The sequence below is a fragment of the Anabrus simplex genome, chromosome 2, assembly GCF_040414725.1.
Source record: "Anabrus simplex isolate iqAnaSimp1 chromosome 2, ASM4041472v1, whole genome shotgun sequence".
NCBI lineage: Eukaryota > Metazoa > Arthropoda > Insecta > Orthoptera > Tettigoniidae > Anabrus > Anabrus simplex.
The window spans coordinates 534,718,321-534,738,728 of NC_090266.1; the positions used below are offsets into that span (position 1 = coordinate 534,718,321).

The window sequence follows — 20,408 nt, forward strand, 5'->3', positions numbered from 1 at the left end:
GGATGAAACCAATAGCCAAAATACTGCACACAGACAAGAACAAGCTGTTTCGCAAGCTTTCGTCATATAATCTCGCACGCAACCGCGGCTTGTGAAGTTTAATTACAGAGAAAAACCTCTCACAAACATGTTTTAAAGGATTGCAAATTTTCGCCATTTATTCTCTTTTCTGGTGTGCTTTCCATAAGGCAATTAGTTTGTAACAACACTTTCAACAAACCGCCCTGTTGGACCGTGTATGCTGTCACCTAGCCGTCAAACTCATACAAAAAACCTGGCCAACTCTACAGTCAGAGATCCCCACCACATTACGTCTCTTCCTCCCCGAGAGCGGACACTCCTACCAAGCTCTTCACGCGTGCAAAGTCAGTGTTCGGTAACTTTACACACTGTGAATTGTGCAGCGATTGGGCACCGCTGCAATACACGATGATTATTCCTTGATTCGACTCAAGAAACAGTCTAGTAATTCACGCTTCACATGCAGTGAACAACTAAACAGCAACAGCTGAACAGTATTCAACAGCAGGATGATACAACAGCGAAAATTAACACAGATCGAATTACCCTCACACTCACGATAGCGGTTTCCCTCACGGCGATCCTCAGTCCACAGAAATACACAGTGGTTCAGCAGCCGTTTCCAATATCGTTTGCTGCAGCCCAAAAAAACCGTGCACAAGTTTATAGGGGTGCTATTCCCCTGCAGGCCTACTGTATGGTACTAATGTTCAGTGAGCACATTTTGCACACGATTCTGAACCCTAGCAAAATGTTATATCAACCGTTTGCAAAACATGACGCCCTGGAATCATGTAGCAACGTCCTTTTACCATGTCACTATGTTAATGTGTCGTGCCTCGTGACCGGGTGTAACGAAGAGGGGAATCAATGCATAAAACTAGGTAAGAGTGCAGTAATTAATGTCTTAAACACCGAACCGGATGGCGTATGTACTCTGCTCTCGCCGTATTACCAGCATGTCTCCAGCAGTGCAAACGTAGCGGATGTGGTTACGCGTTCGCCCAGCAACCGACGGAATGTGCCAGCGGCGGTTCGAATTCCGTATTGTTCAAATATTTTTGCATGGGTATGATATTTGAAGACGTAAACACAGGTTCACGTTTCAAACAGTAGAATGATTATGTTATTCATCTTGTGCCCTGCGCATACTCCGCTGGTTAGGGCCTGAATGTACTGTAATCTCTGCTGTCATTCGGCATGTTTTCCACAGATGAATACTTTGACATGCTCCTAATTCATGGGGAAGCAAGATAAAACGCGTGCGAGGCACTACGTCTGTATCAGGAACGGTATCCCGACAGGCGACACCCGGCTACTACGACATTCCATCGTGTTGAAAGACAGATAAGGATAACAAGCGTGATTTCCAACCAGCCACCAGTCCGCGATAGGCCCGCTACATCGGGGGAAAAAGAAGAGGTCGTTCTGGAGGTAGATCGTAATAATCCACACATCAGTACAAGGGGGACTGCACGACAGGTGAACACCAGCCAGCCATCCGTCCGGCGAATACTGCATGAACATAAATTTCACCCATGCCATCTTGAGCTACACCAAGAGCTCCATGGGCGGGAGTTCGAAGCTCGAATGGAGTTCTGCCAGTGGCTATTAGGCAGGCTGGACAATGACGCAGCAGTCGTATCGCTATCTTGTTCTCGGACGAATCGCGCTTGCACAATAATGGGAACGTCAATCGCCACAACATTCACTATTGGAGTCCGGACAATCCCCACTGTGTGCGACAGGCGGCTCATCAAGTACGATGGGGAGTGAATGTTTGGTGTGGAATCTTGCGAGATCGCCTGATTGGACCTAATTTCTTTGAGGGCCATTAGACGGTCCCACGCTACCCGCACTTTCTGCGTCATGAACTCCCACTGCTGCTAGAGTAAGTGCCCTTGCACGATCGTTTGACGATATGGTTGCAACAGGATGGAGCTCCACCACATTCGACTTTGACCGTTCGTAACCATCTGAATGATGAACTGCCAGAGAAATGGACAGGACGAGGAGGCCCTGTTTCTTGGCACACCTGATCACTGGACTTCTTCTTGTGGTGACATTTGAAGAACGCCGTTTCCATTCAGGCGGCCGAAAACCCCAACCAGCTCCGGCAACTCATCACGGACGCCTGCCGAGCAATTATACCTGGAATGATTCAGCGCACAAGACGATCTATTGGACACCGGGCCCAAATGTGCACAGACTATAACGGTCATCACATCGAGAATTTGCTGCGACAAAACATAGTCAGGGTAGCTGTGTTCCTATTATTTCCGGTCTGTAGTATGTGTCCGGCCTGCTAACTAATTGGCTCTTCTTGGGGCCACAAACATATTCACTCACACACAATTTGCATGAAAGCGGGTATTGAACTTACATTGCGTGCGGTACGTATTAAACAAATATTTCGAACATTTATAATCTTCTCCCCAGACTCGAACCTCCCGCCTGACATGCAAGCCCGCTCCGCCACGCCTTTACCAACTACACTACGGTTCCGTACGGTACACTGGGCAATTTATATCAAGTATTAGGTTTACTGCGGTCACTATACCAATTTAGTGTTTCGCCGGCGTGTCAGGTTCATATGATCTAGAAGGCACACGTATGTCTTCCAGTGTTTAATACGAGTATAACATTCGGCGTCCTATCATGGTGAGGCGGTAAATACCAAGATATTCGATTGTGTTGTCTGAACATACCGGCAGGGCAGATGTTTTAGGACGGAATGAATATTGTGGGTTGCATAAAACTACAATGGTAGGGACGACTGAATCACGCTGTATCAAAACACAGTACTCTCAGGTAGTACACGGCCTTCCGTTCCGCACGCCGTCTTCATTCCAGCCACTCTCTGGACAATCCGATACCAAACTACAACCTCGCTCGCAGCGGCCTTATATTTATACTTCGATGATGGGCTACTAGAATATTCAGGGTTCGGCTAGAGATGGAGGATTTCCGTTGTACCATCCAGAAATCGCGTGGAGAAACTACATGAAGGGAACAATAGAAGAAGGCTCGCGGCATGACCTGGGGCGGACTGGGTGGTTCCCGAGCTGGCGTAGTCAACCCTTCAGGAAATACCGAAGGGGCTGCGACATGGCTGACGGTCGCTTGAGCACGTACTAATATAATAAAAGTATCTCTCCTAGCAGAGGGACGTTCAAGATAACTGGAGGCATTTTTGGTCACACCACCTTGAGAAGGTTTATTGAGATTATGAGTGTAGCAGTGGAACCTGGGTGCACTTGTTCTGGAGAGAATGTAGAAATTTCCTCCCACTTATAAGGATAGTGTGCTGATCGCGTATTGCAAATGTTTTGTATTAGGGCTCTTGGTAGTCTAGAGCAAAGGAATTCAAGGATTATGATCAGAAGATTGTTCTTATACTTATCAAAATAACCGGCCTGAGAAAATCCTGGCAAATGAGAGTACAACAGACCTTGAGATATAATAGACAGTGACAGTCTTTACTTGGGTATATAAATTTCATTTACTCATTAATACGTGCAAAAATAAATAAATGATGACTTAAAACACCTAAACAAGACAATACATCCATACGACGAATATAATTGAACAGTTCAACTCGTAGCTTACCTGCGACTGGAATATTTCCTGTTCTACGTGAATTCGGCACAACTGCTCTTCCCACAGAGTATCAAATACGTTCTTCAATCTCTCTAGTTCCACCTGGTGTCTCTCCAGCTGCTCTTCAAGCGCCGAACATTCCCTTGCCACGTGCTCGTAGCGAACTCCCAGGGGAGGAGTGTGAGCTCGGCGTAGCAACGTCACGTCCCGATGGAGTTCTCCAAGGCGCTCCTTCACCCCCAATAATTGCTGGCTTAGTTCCTTCAAGACAATTCAAACGGGAAGAATTAACACTATCATTCGTACCACGAAAACACCAGTATCACTGGTGTGGGACTTTCCCTCGCCCACAACAAAGAAATGAAGCGAGGTGCCCCTTCCTCAAGTTCAGAATAGGCAGAGCACACCAAATACACACAGAGATCCACTAACACACCGCAGCGGTTGACTCCAGTGACGTACGAAAAGCAAAAGGATGTATAATTCCGAAAAGGTTGAGCTTTCGATTGACAAAGTATAACCAAATACACCAATACTGAGATATTGAGGTTCATAAACGAAGGAAGGCTTCAGTAAACGTAGAAAATTATGTACAATTGGAACACAAAAATGGTCTGTTTTAGTGGCAGAATTGGGAGTAATCAATTAAAGAAAATAATACGTCTGTCACTGGACTAAATGACATTACTAACTGTAATTTCAGCTATGCGTTCATTCTTTCTTGTTTTCCAGTCATTCATTGATTCATTCATCCAATTCCTTACAAGGAATCTATACCACTTCGATGTCCTGGAAGTATGATGTTGTTATCGTCGAAAATGCCACGGAACATCTCGTTCAATGCGCAATATTAGATGCTGTTGGAAAACTTTGTTCATGGAAGAACGATGAAAACTTAGGGTGATGCCTCCGAGATGGAAGGTGATCCGTATGAGATACAACTTACATTTCACAGAGAGATGATCAACAGAGGTTACAAAATGAAGAAGTCCCTAGACTTAAACACAAACGGTTCACTGCACCTAAATCAATAGCAAACTTCTTCAGGACAATCTTTTATGTAACCACACCTATGAAACGCAGATTGAATCACCATTCAATACAAATATGATCATATTGTGTACTTTACCAAGCCAAAAGATTTACGCAGAGAGAACTCTTGTAATCAGCGTATGACTACTTCTCCATTCACTACATGTTGGAAATTAAAAGTGTACCTCATCATTCTGAGACCTATGGAGATGATCATTTTGAGAAATATTGAGAAATACAACTCATATCTCCTATAAAACATCATCTTGCCCAGAGGCAGATTGTTTTCTCACCATTCAACGGTAAATATCTATTTTTCGACTGTGTACAAGGTTTTCCGTGATGAGCTAATATTGTGCTCCGGAACTAGTCGTTGTGTGGTGCTTTCGACAATAACAACATTATGCTTTTCCGATCTGGAAGTGAGATAGGTTCCTTTTCATTCATAGTCTCATTCGTTAAAAATGTAGCATTATACAAAGCACATGCATCTATACACCAAAATATAATAGCGAAATTATCATAACAAGTTGTGTCATCATCGTTTACACTGTCAGGCAAACGAACTAGACCTACCAGATAAAAGAGATACTAACACCAATCTTAAAACGAATGGCCAATGAGTGAAATAGTAGCTCTATTACACATATGATATTAGATTACATATGCAACTAGTGACTTGTAGAGGAAATAGCACCAAATTACTGACATTCGTTAAACATATTCCAATGAAGAGAGAAATCAATTTATCAAGACTTAACTCTTCAATGAAGTCAGCAAAGCAGGTGGTTGCATCTTTCTGCAAAAGTTTAGTTTAGTACATTGCCTTTCCCAAATGGCGGGGCTCAGACTATGAAGTCTACTATTATGCCAAACCATGTTTTGAAACACCGTTATACAATTTATAGAATTATATAAATAGAATACATTTAATCATTAGTTAAACATCATACTTCTAAATATCACTGAAATTAATTTACTCAATCTCTGAACGTTTGTATCCTTATTAATAGTAAGAACTTGTATTAGTTTCCATACATTAGCGAGATTTACACTGACTGACAGAGCAAATGCAACACCAAGAAGGAGTGGTCAGAACTTTATGCCAATTGCAGGGTAGACTGACGTCACTGAGGTATGCTCATGATGTGAAATGCGCCACTGTGCTGCGCACGTAGCGAACGATAAATGGGACACGGCGTTGGCGAATGGCCCACTTCGTACCGTGATTTCTCAGCCGACAGTCATTGTAGAACGTGTTGTCGTGTGCCACAGGACACGTGTATAGCTAAGAATGCCAGGCCGCCGTCAACGGAGGCATTTCCAGCAGACAGACGACTTTACGAGGGGTATGGTGATCGGGCTGAGAAGGGCAGGTTGGTCGCTTCGTCAAATCGCAGCCGATACCCATAGGGATGTGTCCACGGTGCAGCGCCTGTGGCGAAGATGGTTGGCGCAGGGACATGTGGCACGTGCGAGGGGTCCAGGCGCAGCCCGAGTGACGTCAGCACGCGAGAATCGGCACATCCGCCGCCAAGCGGTGGCAGCCCCGCACGCCACGTCAACCGCCATTCTTCAGCATGTGCAAGACACCCTGGCTGTTCCAATATCGACCAGAACAATTTCCCGTCGATTGGTTGAAGGAGGCCTGCACTCCCGGCGTCCGCTCAGAAGACTACCATTGACTCCACAGCATAGACGTGCACGCCTGGCATGGTGCCGGGCTAGAGCGACTTGGATGAGGGAATGGCGGAACGTCGTGTTCTCCGATGAGTCACGCTTCTGTTCTGTCAGTGATAGTCACCGCAGACGAGTGTGGCGTCGACGTGAAGAAAGGTCAAATCCGGCAGTAACTGTGGAGCGCCCTACCGCTAGACAACGCGGCATCATGGTTTGGGGCGCTATTGCGTATGATTCCACGTCACCTCTAGTGCGTATTCAAGGCACGTTAAATGCCCACCGCTACGTGCAGCATGTGCTGCGGCCGGTGGCACTCCCGTACCTTCAGGGGCTGCCCAATGCTCTGTTTCAGCAGGATAATGCCCGCCCACACACTGCTCGCATCTCCCAACAGGCTCTACGAGGTGTACAGATGCTTCCGTGGCCAGCGTACTCTCCGGATCTCTCACCAATCGAACACGTGTTGGATCTCATTGGACGCCGTTTGCAAACTCTGCCCCAGCCTCGTACGGACGACCAACTGTGGCAAATGGTTGACAGAGAATGGAGAACCATCCCTCAGGACACCATCCGCACTCTTATTGACTCTGTACCACGACGTGTTTCTGCGTGCATCGCCGCTCGCGGTGGTCCTACATCCTAATGAGTCGATGCCGTGCGCATTGTGTAACCTGCATATCGGTTTGAAATAAACATCAATTATTCGTCCGTGCCGTCTCTGTTTTTTCCCCAACTTTCATCCCTTTCGAACCACTCCTTCTTGGTGTTGCATTTGCTCTGTCAGTCAGTGTACTTTGTACGAGTTTACGTACCACATTACTTCTTCTGCCGCTTTTCCCCATATTTGTGGGGTCGCGGGTACGAACTGTGTCACACATGTGGATTTGGCTCTGTTTTATGGCCGGATGTCCTTCCTGACGCCAACCCTACCTGGAGGGATGTATCCACTATTGCATGTTTCTGTGGTGGTTGGTAGTGTGGTGTGTTGTCTGAATATGAAGAGAAGAGTGTTGGGACGAACACAAACACCCTGTCCCCGACACAGAAGAATTAATCAAAAGCAACTAAAATCCCCGACCCAGCCAGAAATAGAACTCGGGGTCCTCTGATCCGAAGGCCTCAACGCTGACCAATCAGCCAGGGAGGCGAACAAAGCACCACATTAAACACGTCTTTTTAAATAGCCTCGGATGTCGTCAGCTGATTTTAGGGACAAGAATCTCGAAGCGTGCAACGCTAATTTCCTTATTCACAGGCAAAGCATCATTCGCAACGTCGATATGACACTAACTGAAGAAGAAATACGAACAGAAATTCAGAGTGATTTCTTAGTCGTCTCCGTGAAACGCTTCACTAAGTTAAGTCACACTAACAAAGATAACAAAGATAGAATACCAATTCCAGAGTGTTTGATTTCATTTCGATGGCAGCGTTTGCCGTCTCATGTGGTGATACTCGGCACGCGGTGTGCCTGTTTTCATGTGCGACAAAAGTTTACGTTTCGGACATCGATATCAGCAATGTCGTTCTTCTACGATTCGATGCGGCAGATGTGCCGGACCACATGCAGCGAATGCGTGCCCAATGCAATCACAGCCTTGCTGTGCTGTCAAGGCCCACACTGCGCTACAGAAAGGAACTGCCCAGTCGTTAAACACGCCGCAGCCTACACTAATGCAGTTTCTTAAAATATGCTTTTGGACTTTTTTCACTGATATTTTTTCTTTTTTCTCACTCTTCCTTTTCCTTGCATTTTCTGCTTAAGGACGACACACACACCCAGTCCCAGTGGAAATAACCAATTAAGTATAAATTCCCCGTCTCGGCCGGGAATCAAACCCGGGACCCCTTGAACCAAAGGCCAGCGCGCTAAACATTTAGCCATGGAGCCGACAATTCAAGCAGCCGCTGCGGGATACGATCACAATCGAGCTTACTCCCAAGTAGCCGGTACAGTACTTTCTTATACAGATCCATCACAGTTCCAACCGCTACCACCAGTGCACCAACGGCAGTAAATGTGCAAGGTGAGAGACTATTTCAGGACAACCAACAGGTATCAGCGATGAATCTCCCATCTCCGGGAATCTCAAATAATACGAATAATAACCAGGCAACTATTCCATGCACAGTTTAAGCCATCCGCCAGGCCCATGCTTCCCACCACCACGATCATACATTCCGCTACACCTTCCCGCAAGTCCGATAACCTATAATCCGTACCCCGCTCAGCTACATAATAGAAAAAGACAATCCACATCACAAGGTGAACAACTGGTTGAGAAAATCATCCAACTTGTTTTGAATATGATGTGTGAAGTCCGAGTTTGATCCACTTCTTCACATGCTGACGAGTCTCCTGAGTTCACAACCTATATCTGTGCAACAGACAATGTTAAGAACATTTGTTATACTCGTCCTTATGTTCACATCCTTCATCAGCTAAAGGTTGTTGCTGAATTTAGCGTTAACCAATTGAGACTTTGTAATTCCTTTTCTTCCTTTTGGTGATAAAATGTTAGATATTCTACAGTGGAATGCTAGATCGGCCGTTGCTAACAAGAAAAGTCTCGAGCATGCACACTCTGAACGAAACGTCTCTATACGGAATAATTTGTGGGACATGGTTCCCGCCAGTGAAGAAGATACGCTTCCGCAACTACAGTTTACTTCGAAGTGATCGTCCTGAAGGTAAAGGTGATGGTGGGGTAGCTCTAGTTATTCACTCCTCCCTAGATTATCAGTTCTGACCTTTATCCTGAAACCTCCCACCAACGATGCAAGTGATAGCTGCCTGTATACGTCATCCAAATTTCGAATTCACGTGTCTCTCGATATACTGTGCACCACGCACACATGTCCTGCCGGACGTATGGAACAGCATTCTTTACAAGATAACTCCACCCTACTTAATCTGCTTAGATCGTAACGTTCACAGCCCTGCCTGTGGATTATTCATACAATTATGGAGTTGATTTGCTGCAAGTCATAGAAGCACACATTCCGATTATCCTGAATGACCACTTTTCTACTCTGGTACCATCGCCGAACGAACAACCTTCTGCAGTCACGAATTAGCCTGTGTTCCCGCACATAAATGGAATACTAGCAGAGATAGCAAAGATAATTGGATTCTTCTCACGGAACGAATGCAAGAAGAGGCGCAAATGATTTCCCTTAATGCTTCAGCCCTAGATCGCTATCACTAGTTTATGGACGCAATGAATCATGCTGCTAGTTGTTCATTCAATTTCCCACACCAAACCTCGTCAAGTAAATGGCCGTACACCAGCAATCTGGTGGAATCCCGAATGTTCGCATGCTGTTGCATTACGACGATCCGCACTCCGAAACTTTCGTGCTTATCCCACTCCTGAATTGTATTCTGAATATAAAAGAGCATCAGCTTCTGTTACCAGATTTCTGAAGAAACAGAAAAGGAACAGCTGGCAACAAGTTTGCTCCACGTTAAATAATGATATGAACATTTCTGAAGTCTGGCATAGAATAAAATGTTTGCACAATAAAAATGCCGGACGAAGGGAGGATACTTCTGATAATTTCTGGCTAGAAGAGTTCGCAGATAGAATCGCTCCGCCGTATACAGTGCCTCAGTCAATAATCTTCAATTTTGACCGATCGGACCAGTTTCTAAGCACACCATTTACTTTTCCAGAACTATAGCTTGCAATTAAAAACTCGTCGAAAGCGTCTGATGTAGGATATTCCACATAATGATTATAAACTGTGTCTCTGATTTTCGTCTGGTCACGTATTCCTGGGAAAGCCATGGGTTTAAAGGTCGCTTTATTCTAGCAGCGGGAGATACTGGGTTCGAACCCCACTTTCGGCAGCCCTTAAAATAGTTGTTCGTGGTTTTCCATCTTTACACCATGCAAATGCCGGGGCTGTGTCTTAATTGAGGCCATGGTTGCTTCCTTCCCACTCCTAGTCCTTCCCTTTCCCACCGTTGCCATAAGACCTATCTGTATCGGTGCAACGTAAAGCAACTTGTAAAAAAAACATGATCAGTCTTCAGGAAACCACATAGGATATGCCAGAGGGGATACTAGCCAGATAGCATAGAATGTACGTGACGTCAGTCTGAAGAACTACTATACTCTGAGAGTCACTGGGCCGTTCGGACTTCACAGTCAGTTCACGTGAAGGTAAACATACACGGCTTCCTTGTTCACCACCCAGGGACATGGACTGTTTCACCACGGCATCTTATTTCTACCAGAAGCATTTTCAGACGCCTAGCACAGACAAATATGCGATTTTGACGTTCTAGAAATTTTCTACGGTGAGCTCTTCACATCGTCACCTTCGATTGTCCTGGAGTGAGCAAAGAGCAACGTGGATGCTACGGACTGGCTACCTAATTGCCAAGATTAGTATATAACAGGTTGCCCAGAACAGTGGTTTCTTCATTCGGAGGGCTTCGGCTACGCTCGGTTATGACGTCAGCCAGTTACCCACCGCCAAGATTAGTAACCTCGACCGCCAGTCTCGCTGAAAGTCTGTGCAGTAATACTGTACGTGAGTAGTGCGTGGGTTTCTTTAATATGTGCAAGTGAGTTGCATTTTTGATTTTTTTTAGTTTCATGGTGCTTTCTTTGACTAGTCCTAGTGATGAATAGCTGCTTTCTTATGCCAGTGCTATTTAGTGTTTGACTTCACTTGATTTGTCTCGTGTTGAATATAAACATACCTGGTGCGAGGTGTACGGTTGCTGTGTGCAATAACAGCTGGGTGAAAATCAGGAAAGATCCCGCCGAAAGTCATGTCAGATACTTCAATTTCCCCCAAAAAATGAGGAACTAAGGAAGAAGTGGATCCAAAGATGTAGGCGTGATGGAAAGTGGAACGCAGATTCGTGCCGGGTATGTTCCGAACATTTTTCTGATAGCGATTTTGAAAGGATCTAAAGGGCGAATTGTTAGGGTTTCCTCCCAAATGTGTGCTTAACAAAGAAACTGTTCCCTCTAGAAATTCGGGTGTTTTGCGTAGCATAGAACAAGTGTCACATGCAAGATTAAGAAGGAAGGGAATGAGGGGCAATAGGAAAATGGCTGACGAATTGTTAAAAGATTCATAACATAACACGACTATTGCAAATTCACCACCTACTCCAGCCACTCCACCTACCAAGGTCTGTGATAATACTATGGCCCTGATTGAAGAAATTGAAAAATTGAAAACACAGATGAAAGAAAAACTAGTCCTTAAAGTGGAATTAGAGACAGCGGAAAGCAAAATACATCAAAGCCGCGTATATATTAATAATTTTCGTAAGGAGTTAATTATATGTAGGAGGCTAAAAATTCTGTTCAGAGCATCCACACAGAACTGGCGAACAGTTTGAAAGGAATTTTTACTGAGAATCAAATCATGACACTCACAAACCAACAAAAGCGCGTTAATTGGACTGACGAAGACATATCGACGGCTTTCACTTTAAGGTATCTAGGGAAGAATATATGAGACAAAAACTGCATTACCCTCTACCTGGACTTCCAACGCTGGAAAAATGGGCTTCAAAAATTGACATGCGAAACGGAAGTGGAATCCTAGAAGATATTCTGCGTGTGATGAAGATTGCTGCTGTTTCGTACAAAGACTACGAGAACATTGCAGTCCTCCAGTTTGACGAAATGCGCGTTAAAAGTGCTTTCGAATATGACCCCCTGAAGGATGAAATTATAGGCCCCAGATCACAATTGCAAGCTGTGATGGTGCGAGGACTATTCCAGAATTGGAAGAAAGTAATTTACGCCAATTTCGATAAAGAAAGATGACAAAAGATATACCGGTACTAGACAGTTGGTTTCTCGTCTTTCGGAAATAGGGTACAAAGTAATGGTACGTGTCTGTGACATGGGCTCAGCAAATCAAGGCTTGTGGAAAGCATATTGAATATGTAGGGGACACACGAGCAAATAATTGTTTGGTTAAAACATAGAACAATCACTAAATTCCTTTGGAAAGCGCTCCCGCGGTGAGAGAGAGAAAGAGAGAGAGAGAGAGAGAGAGAGAGAGAGGGAGAGAGAGAGAGAAAGAGAGAGAGAGAGAACAGGTATCTGTGTGACGTCACGCTCGAATAGCCAATGATCGCAAGCCAGCCATTGGGGGTAACCTATTATATACGAACCTTACCTATTTCCTATAGCAACGCAACGAGTTACGCGTTTCCTGAGCGGCGGACGATCACTGCGCTTGAGTTCGGAGGACTTCAGGTGAGCTCACTCTTCCCTGCTTCACTTTACAGGAGCACAACATACATTACTACTTGCACAATGGTCTGAGCAGCTATCGCATGTGATCATTGTTCGTTACTGGTAATGATACGAGGTTCACTGATTGCACAGAAGTATTTCGAAGAAATCCTGCAGCTCCATGTATGCCTTTTCTCGCTGAGTGCTCAGGAACCTGAACACAGCTCGGTTACCCAGTGGTGTTAACATTATGTTTCACCTGCATGGCCACCTGACTTGTTATCCATCGGACATTAGTGGAACCAGGTGGGACGTCAGCTTTCTCCAACTGGACCTCTTCGTGATTTGGAGCACAATTTGCAACAAATGAGAGGATAAATCTGCCTAAGACTTTACCTCAATGGGCCGATGACCTAGATGTTAGGCCCCTTTCAACAACAAGCGAGCATCACGTTACCTTAATTTCATTCCATGCTCTAGTGAACAAATGCATGTTTCCAGGCACAAGATTGGCAGACAAAGAACTAAATGTGATCCTATTCTTTGCTACAGGTTGCGGTGGGGGTGTACCGTGTTCCTGATTCATTAATATTTTTGCCATGTTACCACAGTGTTCAGTTCGAAGCTAGTAGTTCCTTCTTTGTGATATATATTTTTGTCAATGAGTGTAATATATCTGCAGCCTTGTTAATGTGCCTGCGCTGATAGCACAACACAAATAGTGTACAAATAAGCCGAAACCCCGATACATGTCTCACTTTACGATTATGATACGAATCTTCTAATTCTTTGGCAAAATATCCAATTACACACAACCTGAGAGGTATATTCATTCTCACGTTCCGCCAGGCTGGTTACTGTTCGTGTAGCAGCAGTCATACTTAGAATTTGTCTATGCAGGAGAGGGACGGGCAGGTGGCCAGTGAAAGCGGAGGCTACTCCCAAGTACGACAAAGATTTGGTTCCAACAGCTGTTACAATTCAGTTCCCAAAAACGTAAAACAAAGAGAAGGTTGCATGAGTTACTTTGGCTCTTCAAGGATGGTTCGCAACCAACTACATTTGTCTGCCCACAGTGCCCAGAGCTATTAACAAAGGGGCTTCTCTAATAACATCAAGCCTTCGCGGTGTACTGTTGCTCAATTAAATGAACATTAAGGCTGAGAGCACGACATCCTTTCCGTAAGTCTGCATTTAGCATTTGGTGTCTGACGAGCTAGTGATTACTTACCGACCAGGGGGACCTCAATACCATTCGAGGTACACTGTTGAACATTCAATTGCGACTCCAAGAAGGACGTGAGCCATCACAACTAGAATTATTGGATAGAACACTCATCGTACACAGAGGACATGACTGCTCTTGCAGCTCGTTATGCCGTATAGGACATGAAGAAATCAGTACTGCGTGGCCCCACCAAGGGTTAATATAACCACTGCTACACGACGTAACAATGAGATATCAGTCTGAGGTATCTCCACATATGCAGCTTCGACGTGTGCCCAAAGTTCATCCGTTGTAGCTGCGGGTGGTCCTGTGGCAGGCAAGTCATCTTCCGACCATGGACCACACATTTCCGATGTCCGATAAAGCAACGTGGCATGGTAATCATCAAGGAACCGTCGACGATGTGTGGCACACGCGGTCGCGCACTGACCTGTTGGTTGGCCCTGAAAACAGGGACAAGAAAATGCTCCAACACCTCCCCGATGTGCCGGTTGCTGATCAGTGTACCAACGATCCAGACAAGGCGTGAGCGGGACTGAAATTCGATGGCATACCGTATCATAATTCCATGTGCCTGGCCGGTATAACGCTATATAATTCAAGACTCGGACAGACGTACACCATGGTGCCCCCAGACACGGATGCGACAGTAGTGGTCCTGCAAGCTGAAGCAGGATTCATCGGAGAGGACGACGAATGTCGTTCGTTTTTCCAGACCCAACTTCCCACGCGTCACTGCAGACGCAGGCGCTTGTAGTGAGCAGTCTATGGCAGCCGCAGTAATGGGTGCCTGGACAAGATACCCCGTTGATGCAAACCGCAACGAACTGTACATGTGCCACATGTCCGAAATCTTGAGCGAGGGTGTTTGATATGGCTGTACGGTCTGTAATAGCCGTGCGCACTAGTTGTCTGTCCTCGCACGTCGCTCAGGCCGTCCTTCTCCGAACCACTGACTCCACATTCGCTCTAGTATTGGCTACTGAGTGTATGCTTCGAAGCAGTGTATCGATTCGTACAATTGTCTGAGTGAACCGAATCACAGCAGCGGCGAGCTCACGGCGCACGAGTCAGCTCACTCGTAGAAAAACAGTGCTGAGTAGCGCACTCGCGAATCAGCGAGCCACAGCACACACAAGATTCATTATCGGAACACTGGACATTGACGGACAGCTGAATTTCCGCCAGGAGCGAGACATCAAGAGCCATGGCTCTCTGAAAACAATCGTATACTTGTGGCTTTATAGCAGACTCTCGCCCTCAGCTAATTTGCAAATAGTTTATGATGTTACAACTATTTTCAAATACAAATTTCAATACACACACACTTGCATTTCTACTAATACGAACCACGAGATCACCACTTGCACGTGGAGAGATATTTCTGCAAAGGCTTCGTAACATCAAAACTTGATGCGAAGAGGTGGCTACAACAGAAACCTGAATCTGAACGCTGGACAACATGCATAGGAAAGCAGTCATAGAATGAAGACCAGATGGGAGAAGTGAGCATTGAATGTTGTTGCTGCTACCTACCAGTACTCACAAATGAAATATGAACGATAGTTCTAATGTTTCATGTATCGGGTCACTGTATCAATTCAGTAACGTGAACGGAATCGAATGAATCAATTTAGTAAAATGTATCGAATACCCTATCACTAATCCTCTTCGTTATGGCTGCATTCCTTCCAAAGTAAGAACCAGTTTCACGGTACGATAATAAAAAATCCCTATAAATCAAAATTATTCTGCGTTCAAAGGCGCAATCCTGTTCGTATGTTTGTCGTATTCTTCGACGCGGCATGTTAACTCCGTCGGTGCACACGAACGGTGGTGAATCACGCCACTAGTTCTCAGAGTTTATCTGACCTCCAATTAAAAACCGTTTATCAAAGCCACCATTGGCGCATATGCGGCGCCACTTCGCTGAACAATTTATCATGCCATTCTTGTGCCCTGCTCTACACATTTCAGCAATGTGGGGTCCAACAGGCTAGTCCTTGCTGTTACACTTTTATGGTCAGCAGTGAATGCAACTCAACATTTTTGTAATGGTCATCACTGTGTCTCGTGTTGAGTTTGCTGTCATCCGATGGGGTAAGGATGTTTCATTGCAGTATGACCATCCCACAGTGAAACAATATTAGTGTGCAATACAACACGTAATAATGGTGTGGTACCGAGTGTGAGAACATACTATCTCAAAACTATCCAGTTCCAGGACCTTTCACCAGCTCACATATCTCAAGTGGTGCAGGATGATTCACCGAACACATAACAGACATCGAACTTGGCGATTGGCCTGATCATGCTACCGACTTGAATCCGACTGGAAAATATGTGGGCCGAGTTGCAGGGATCACAACTGCCGTCATCTGCTACACAAACAGGGGTTGCCCTGCTGTGGCAAGCTCGGTATACTCGGAACGACATAGGTTAAATTCCCTGGTATGAAGTCGAAAAACTTAGAAACGAGATTTTCCACTTTCGGAGAGGTAGATGGCCCACGAGGTTCACAGAGACTACACCAAAAATGAGTAACAAATTAATTCGTGTGACAGAGCGAGTTGGCTGCATGGTACGGCTGCTTGGCTGTGAACTTGCATTTAGGCCCTACCAGATGGTAGGTTCAAACTTTGAACCTCACCACTGGCAGCTTTGAAGATAGTTTTCCGTAGTTCCCTATTTTCACACCGGGAAAATGTAGGGACTTAGACTTAATTAAGGCAACGGCCGCTTTCTTCCTCGTACCAAACCTGTCCTCTCCTATCATCGCGAAAAATCTATATAAGTTAGTGCGGCGTTAAACCACTTGGCCCAAGGATAGTGGAGGCCTTTACCTTTTACTGTAGGAACAAGATTTTGGCTTGCTTTTGGCTCTACGAACATTGGACTAATTCTTTACGTAAGGGGAATTTTTGGACTAAAGCGCATACTTCCGTAACCTGGCAGACTCAATGTTCGGAAGAGGGTGAGTGAGCTGAGAGACGCAAATTGTGGTTGGTCCCCATAGTTATGTTATCTGTCCTTTTCAGGACTACCTACAATCCAAACTACGAATCGAGTAATCAGAGTGAACTCAGACGTATCACTGTTTCGGAAAGCTGCTTAAAACCTACAAATAATGATACAACGTTGCTGGTATTAGAACTAATACTGTACGTAGTTGCACATTACTGACAAGCTCACCGGTCACATGCATGTTTCCCAATCAATTCCTTCAAGATATATTCATTTAATGTCATACTATTTAACGTTAATTCTGAACATTGTGACTGATACGACACGAACTACGCATTTGCAGCATACAAAGCCTTCTCAAAGAGCAATGAAAATTTGAGAATAGCACGCGTGGTTTCCGGCAAATGGCACTGTACATTCTTATCCTTCATGTGTAACCATTCGATTTGATGTGTGAATATTACAAGCAGCGAAATATTCGATTCTGCTTCAAAGTTGGGAAAATGTTTACGGAGACATACAACAGCGCGGAAAATATTCGCCGGACCGAAAAAAAGTGTACAAGATCAGGTCCAACTTGAAGGTGTTACGTCGCATTGACGTCAGCGGGATTCAATAGGACGGCTAACGGAGGGCATTGGGTCCGTCTCATTGGCTGAATGGTCAGCTTTGATGTCTTCGGTTCAGAGGGTCCCGGATTCGATTCCCGGCCGGGTCGGGGATTTTAAAAGTCCGGCCCCGCGGTGTAGGAGGCAACGCGTCCGCCTGTCACCCGGCAGCTCCGGATTCAATTCCCGGCTGGGTCAGGGGTTTTTAATTGTAAATGATTAATATCCCTGGCCTGGAGTCTGGGTGTTTGTGACGTCTTTAACGTTCCTTTCCTCACATTCAACACTCTACTCTTCCTCCATTCCGATTACACGCAGGTTCAAATCACATGGTGCAAGTAGGCGCAAAAGATCTCTATAGGTCGACGCCCCGAACAAATAGCATTAAAAAACGGAGGGCACGTTCTGATGCTGTGGGTTAAATGTACTGTGCAAGGTTGGAAAAAAGAGGTCTAACATGGAAATGAAGTGTTTCCAGACCCATATCCATATAGCATACGTGTGAGGAATGTGTCGTACCTTACTGTAACACCCTGGATTCTCACAAGTCTGAGGAATTAAGTAACACCTGATGCTAAAGGTAGTTGAACAACGAATTATCGAATATCTATTTTCCAAAGGTTGTCGAGACCCCAAAAGTTTCCAGTTCTGACTCACTTTTCATCTCCCGTTATGTCACCTCACGTCCTGTACTTACAGTTGTGGGATCGAATCTCGGCACAGTCTATTGGCATTTAATAGAACTTATTTCCAAGTGATCAGTATCAGTAGATTTATTGGCAGGATTTTTCAGGAGAAACATCCGGCACTCCACAGTAGTAGTAGTAGTAGTAGTACGGTTAGAGGTGCGCAGCTGTGAGCTTGAATCCGGGAGATAGTGGGTTCGAATCCCACTGCCGGAAGCCCTGAAGATGGTTTTCCGTGGTTTCCCATTTTCACACCAGGAAAATGCTGCGGCTGTACCTTAATTAAGGCCACGGCCGCTTCCTTCCAACTCCTAGTCCTTTCCTATCCCATCGTCGCCATTAGACCGATTTGTGTCGGTGCGACGTAAAGCCACTAGCAAACAAAGTAGTAGTAGTAGTAGTAGTAGTAGTAGTAGTAGTAGTAGTAGCAGTAGCAGTAGCAGTAGTAGTAGTAGTAACGTTGCAGTGAGTGCAACTCGTCCTAAACATTATGCTAGGATTTAAAACCTCCGCGACAGGCAGGACGGAAGCTACTATGTCAATCTCTAAACTATGGCCTCACTTCCTCTTCTTCTTCTTCTTCTTCTTCTTCTTCTTATTATTATTATTATTATTTGTCGTCTTCTTCTTCTTCTTCTCTCCTGAAGTGTGATAGATTGCGGCAAATCTTAGCTAGTATTAGCCTATGTCGCAGTTCATCGGTTACATACATTTGTCAATTTTATCATGATGACTGTATTTAGTTTGACACAGGCTTTCATATCGGAGAGGGACCATATTTACTTTACAGAATTTTCCACTGTGCATTTACTTCAGAAACGAGCTAGCTTCTTCTAATCATCCCACGATGGTGGTTTAACTTCTCTTTTAAAATCCGAAGTCTCCATGGCTGTTCACGTTAGGCTGTGACGTGCCCGGCTGTAGCGAGACAGGTCTCACATTCGATCACAGATTGCAGTCAACCGCAGACGGTCGATACCAGCTGGTTCTGCAGTGCTCCGCCCTCGTGTCTCTTAATTGTTTACCCTTGTGATGTTAACTAATGGAAGCCACTAATAATAGAGGAACTAGTCAACGGGGATCTACTATCTGAAGATTACGCGTTAACTAGCAGGCTGTGTGACAGCGATAACACTATGTTGTTACAGTAAGCACACAAGCCTAGTTCCTCAATCATGACAATCTACTATACGTTACACTGAATTTCATAAGGGCAACTGAGACGAAAAGTGGGTTATATTTCCAACCTCGGCCATCCTGGTAGTGGGTTTTCGTGGTTCCCACTTCAATTCCAGTTATCTACCATCCAGACCACATGCGCCTCTTTCCAAAGCATTCCAAAGCCTACTCAGTTAATTACGATTACTCACATGTGTACAGATGCCAGGGCTACACAGGTTAACAGTAGTACCGAGTGAGTTGGCCGTGCGGTTAGAGTCGCAGAACTGTGAGTTTGCATTCGGGAGTTAGCAGGTTCGAACCACACTGTCGGCAGCCCTAAAGATGGTTTTCCGTGGTTTCTCATTTTCACCAGGCAATTGCTGGAGATGTACCTTAATTAAGGCCACGGCCGATTCTTTCCCATTCCTAGTACTTTCCTATCCCATCGTCGCCATAAGACATACCTGTAACGGAGCGACGTAAATCCAATTGTAAAAAGGAACAGTAGTGCATGTGATTATTGACGTAAGTGTCTCAACGCCCTAAAACTGAAGCATTAATAATCAACTATACGGTACGACAGAACATACCCGTTGTCTCTCTGTCTTGCTGATGGAGCAAAGCAAACCAAAGCAAAGTCATCTCCGTACAGGCCAAGAAGGCCACTGGAGGAGTAGAAGGCAAGGGCTTTCACTATTCGTATCCTCTGAACTAAGTGGGATCGAGTGGTCAGCTCCGAGCCTGGCTGCAATTGCTCCCAAAATTTTAACCTGGTACTCATTTCTGGTGTAAGCTATGTGAACTATAGAGCCATTTGCATCTCCAGAAATGGATACTTCGTTTGTAAATTTGTCGTCTTCCTGACGGGTAATCGAACCCACGTCTTTGTAGGTGAAACGAGAACGTCTTTATCGCATCGACTAGGCAGCCACTCATCTTAATAAAGGAGTGCTCCATTATTTCATCCCTCACACTGGCGTACTGCTGTCATACACTGGCGGAAAATTACATCCCAACACCAAGTAGACATTAGTTCAAAGGAATGAAATTTAGGCTAAGCAATTGTCCAGGTAAAAGTTTCCAGGTAACAGGTTCAAGTATACGCGAGAATACATGCGACATGGTGGTACATTAATAACCGCTGTAGGCACCACGATTCTGAATGCAGGCATGCATACATGCATGCACTGTGCCGTACAGGAGCTGTATG

At 45.1% G+C, this 20,408-nt stretch overlaps 1 protein-coding gene across 1 annotated transcript in view; it reads right to left on the bottom strand.

Moving 5' to 3' along the window:
* LOC136864208 (uncharacterized) overlaps positions 1-20,408 on the bottom strand; it is a 644,576-nt gene that overhangs the window by 318,355 nt on the left and 305,813 nt on the right. Inside the window, exon 10 of the mRNA XM_067140905.2 lies at positions 3,631-3,882. Within this exon, the coding sequence (XP_066997006.2) occupies positions 3,631-3,882 (252 nt within the window). The remainder of the gene's footprint in view (positions 1-3,630; positions 3,883-20,408) is intronic.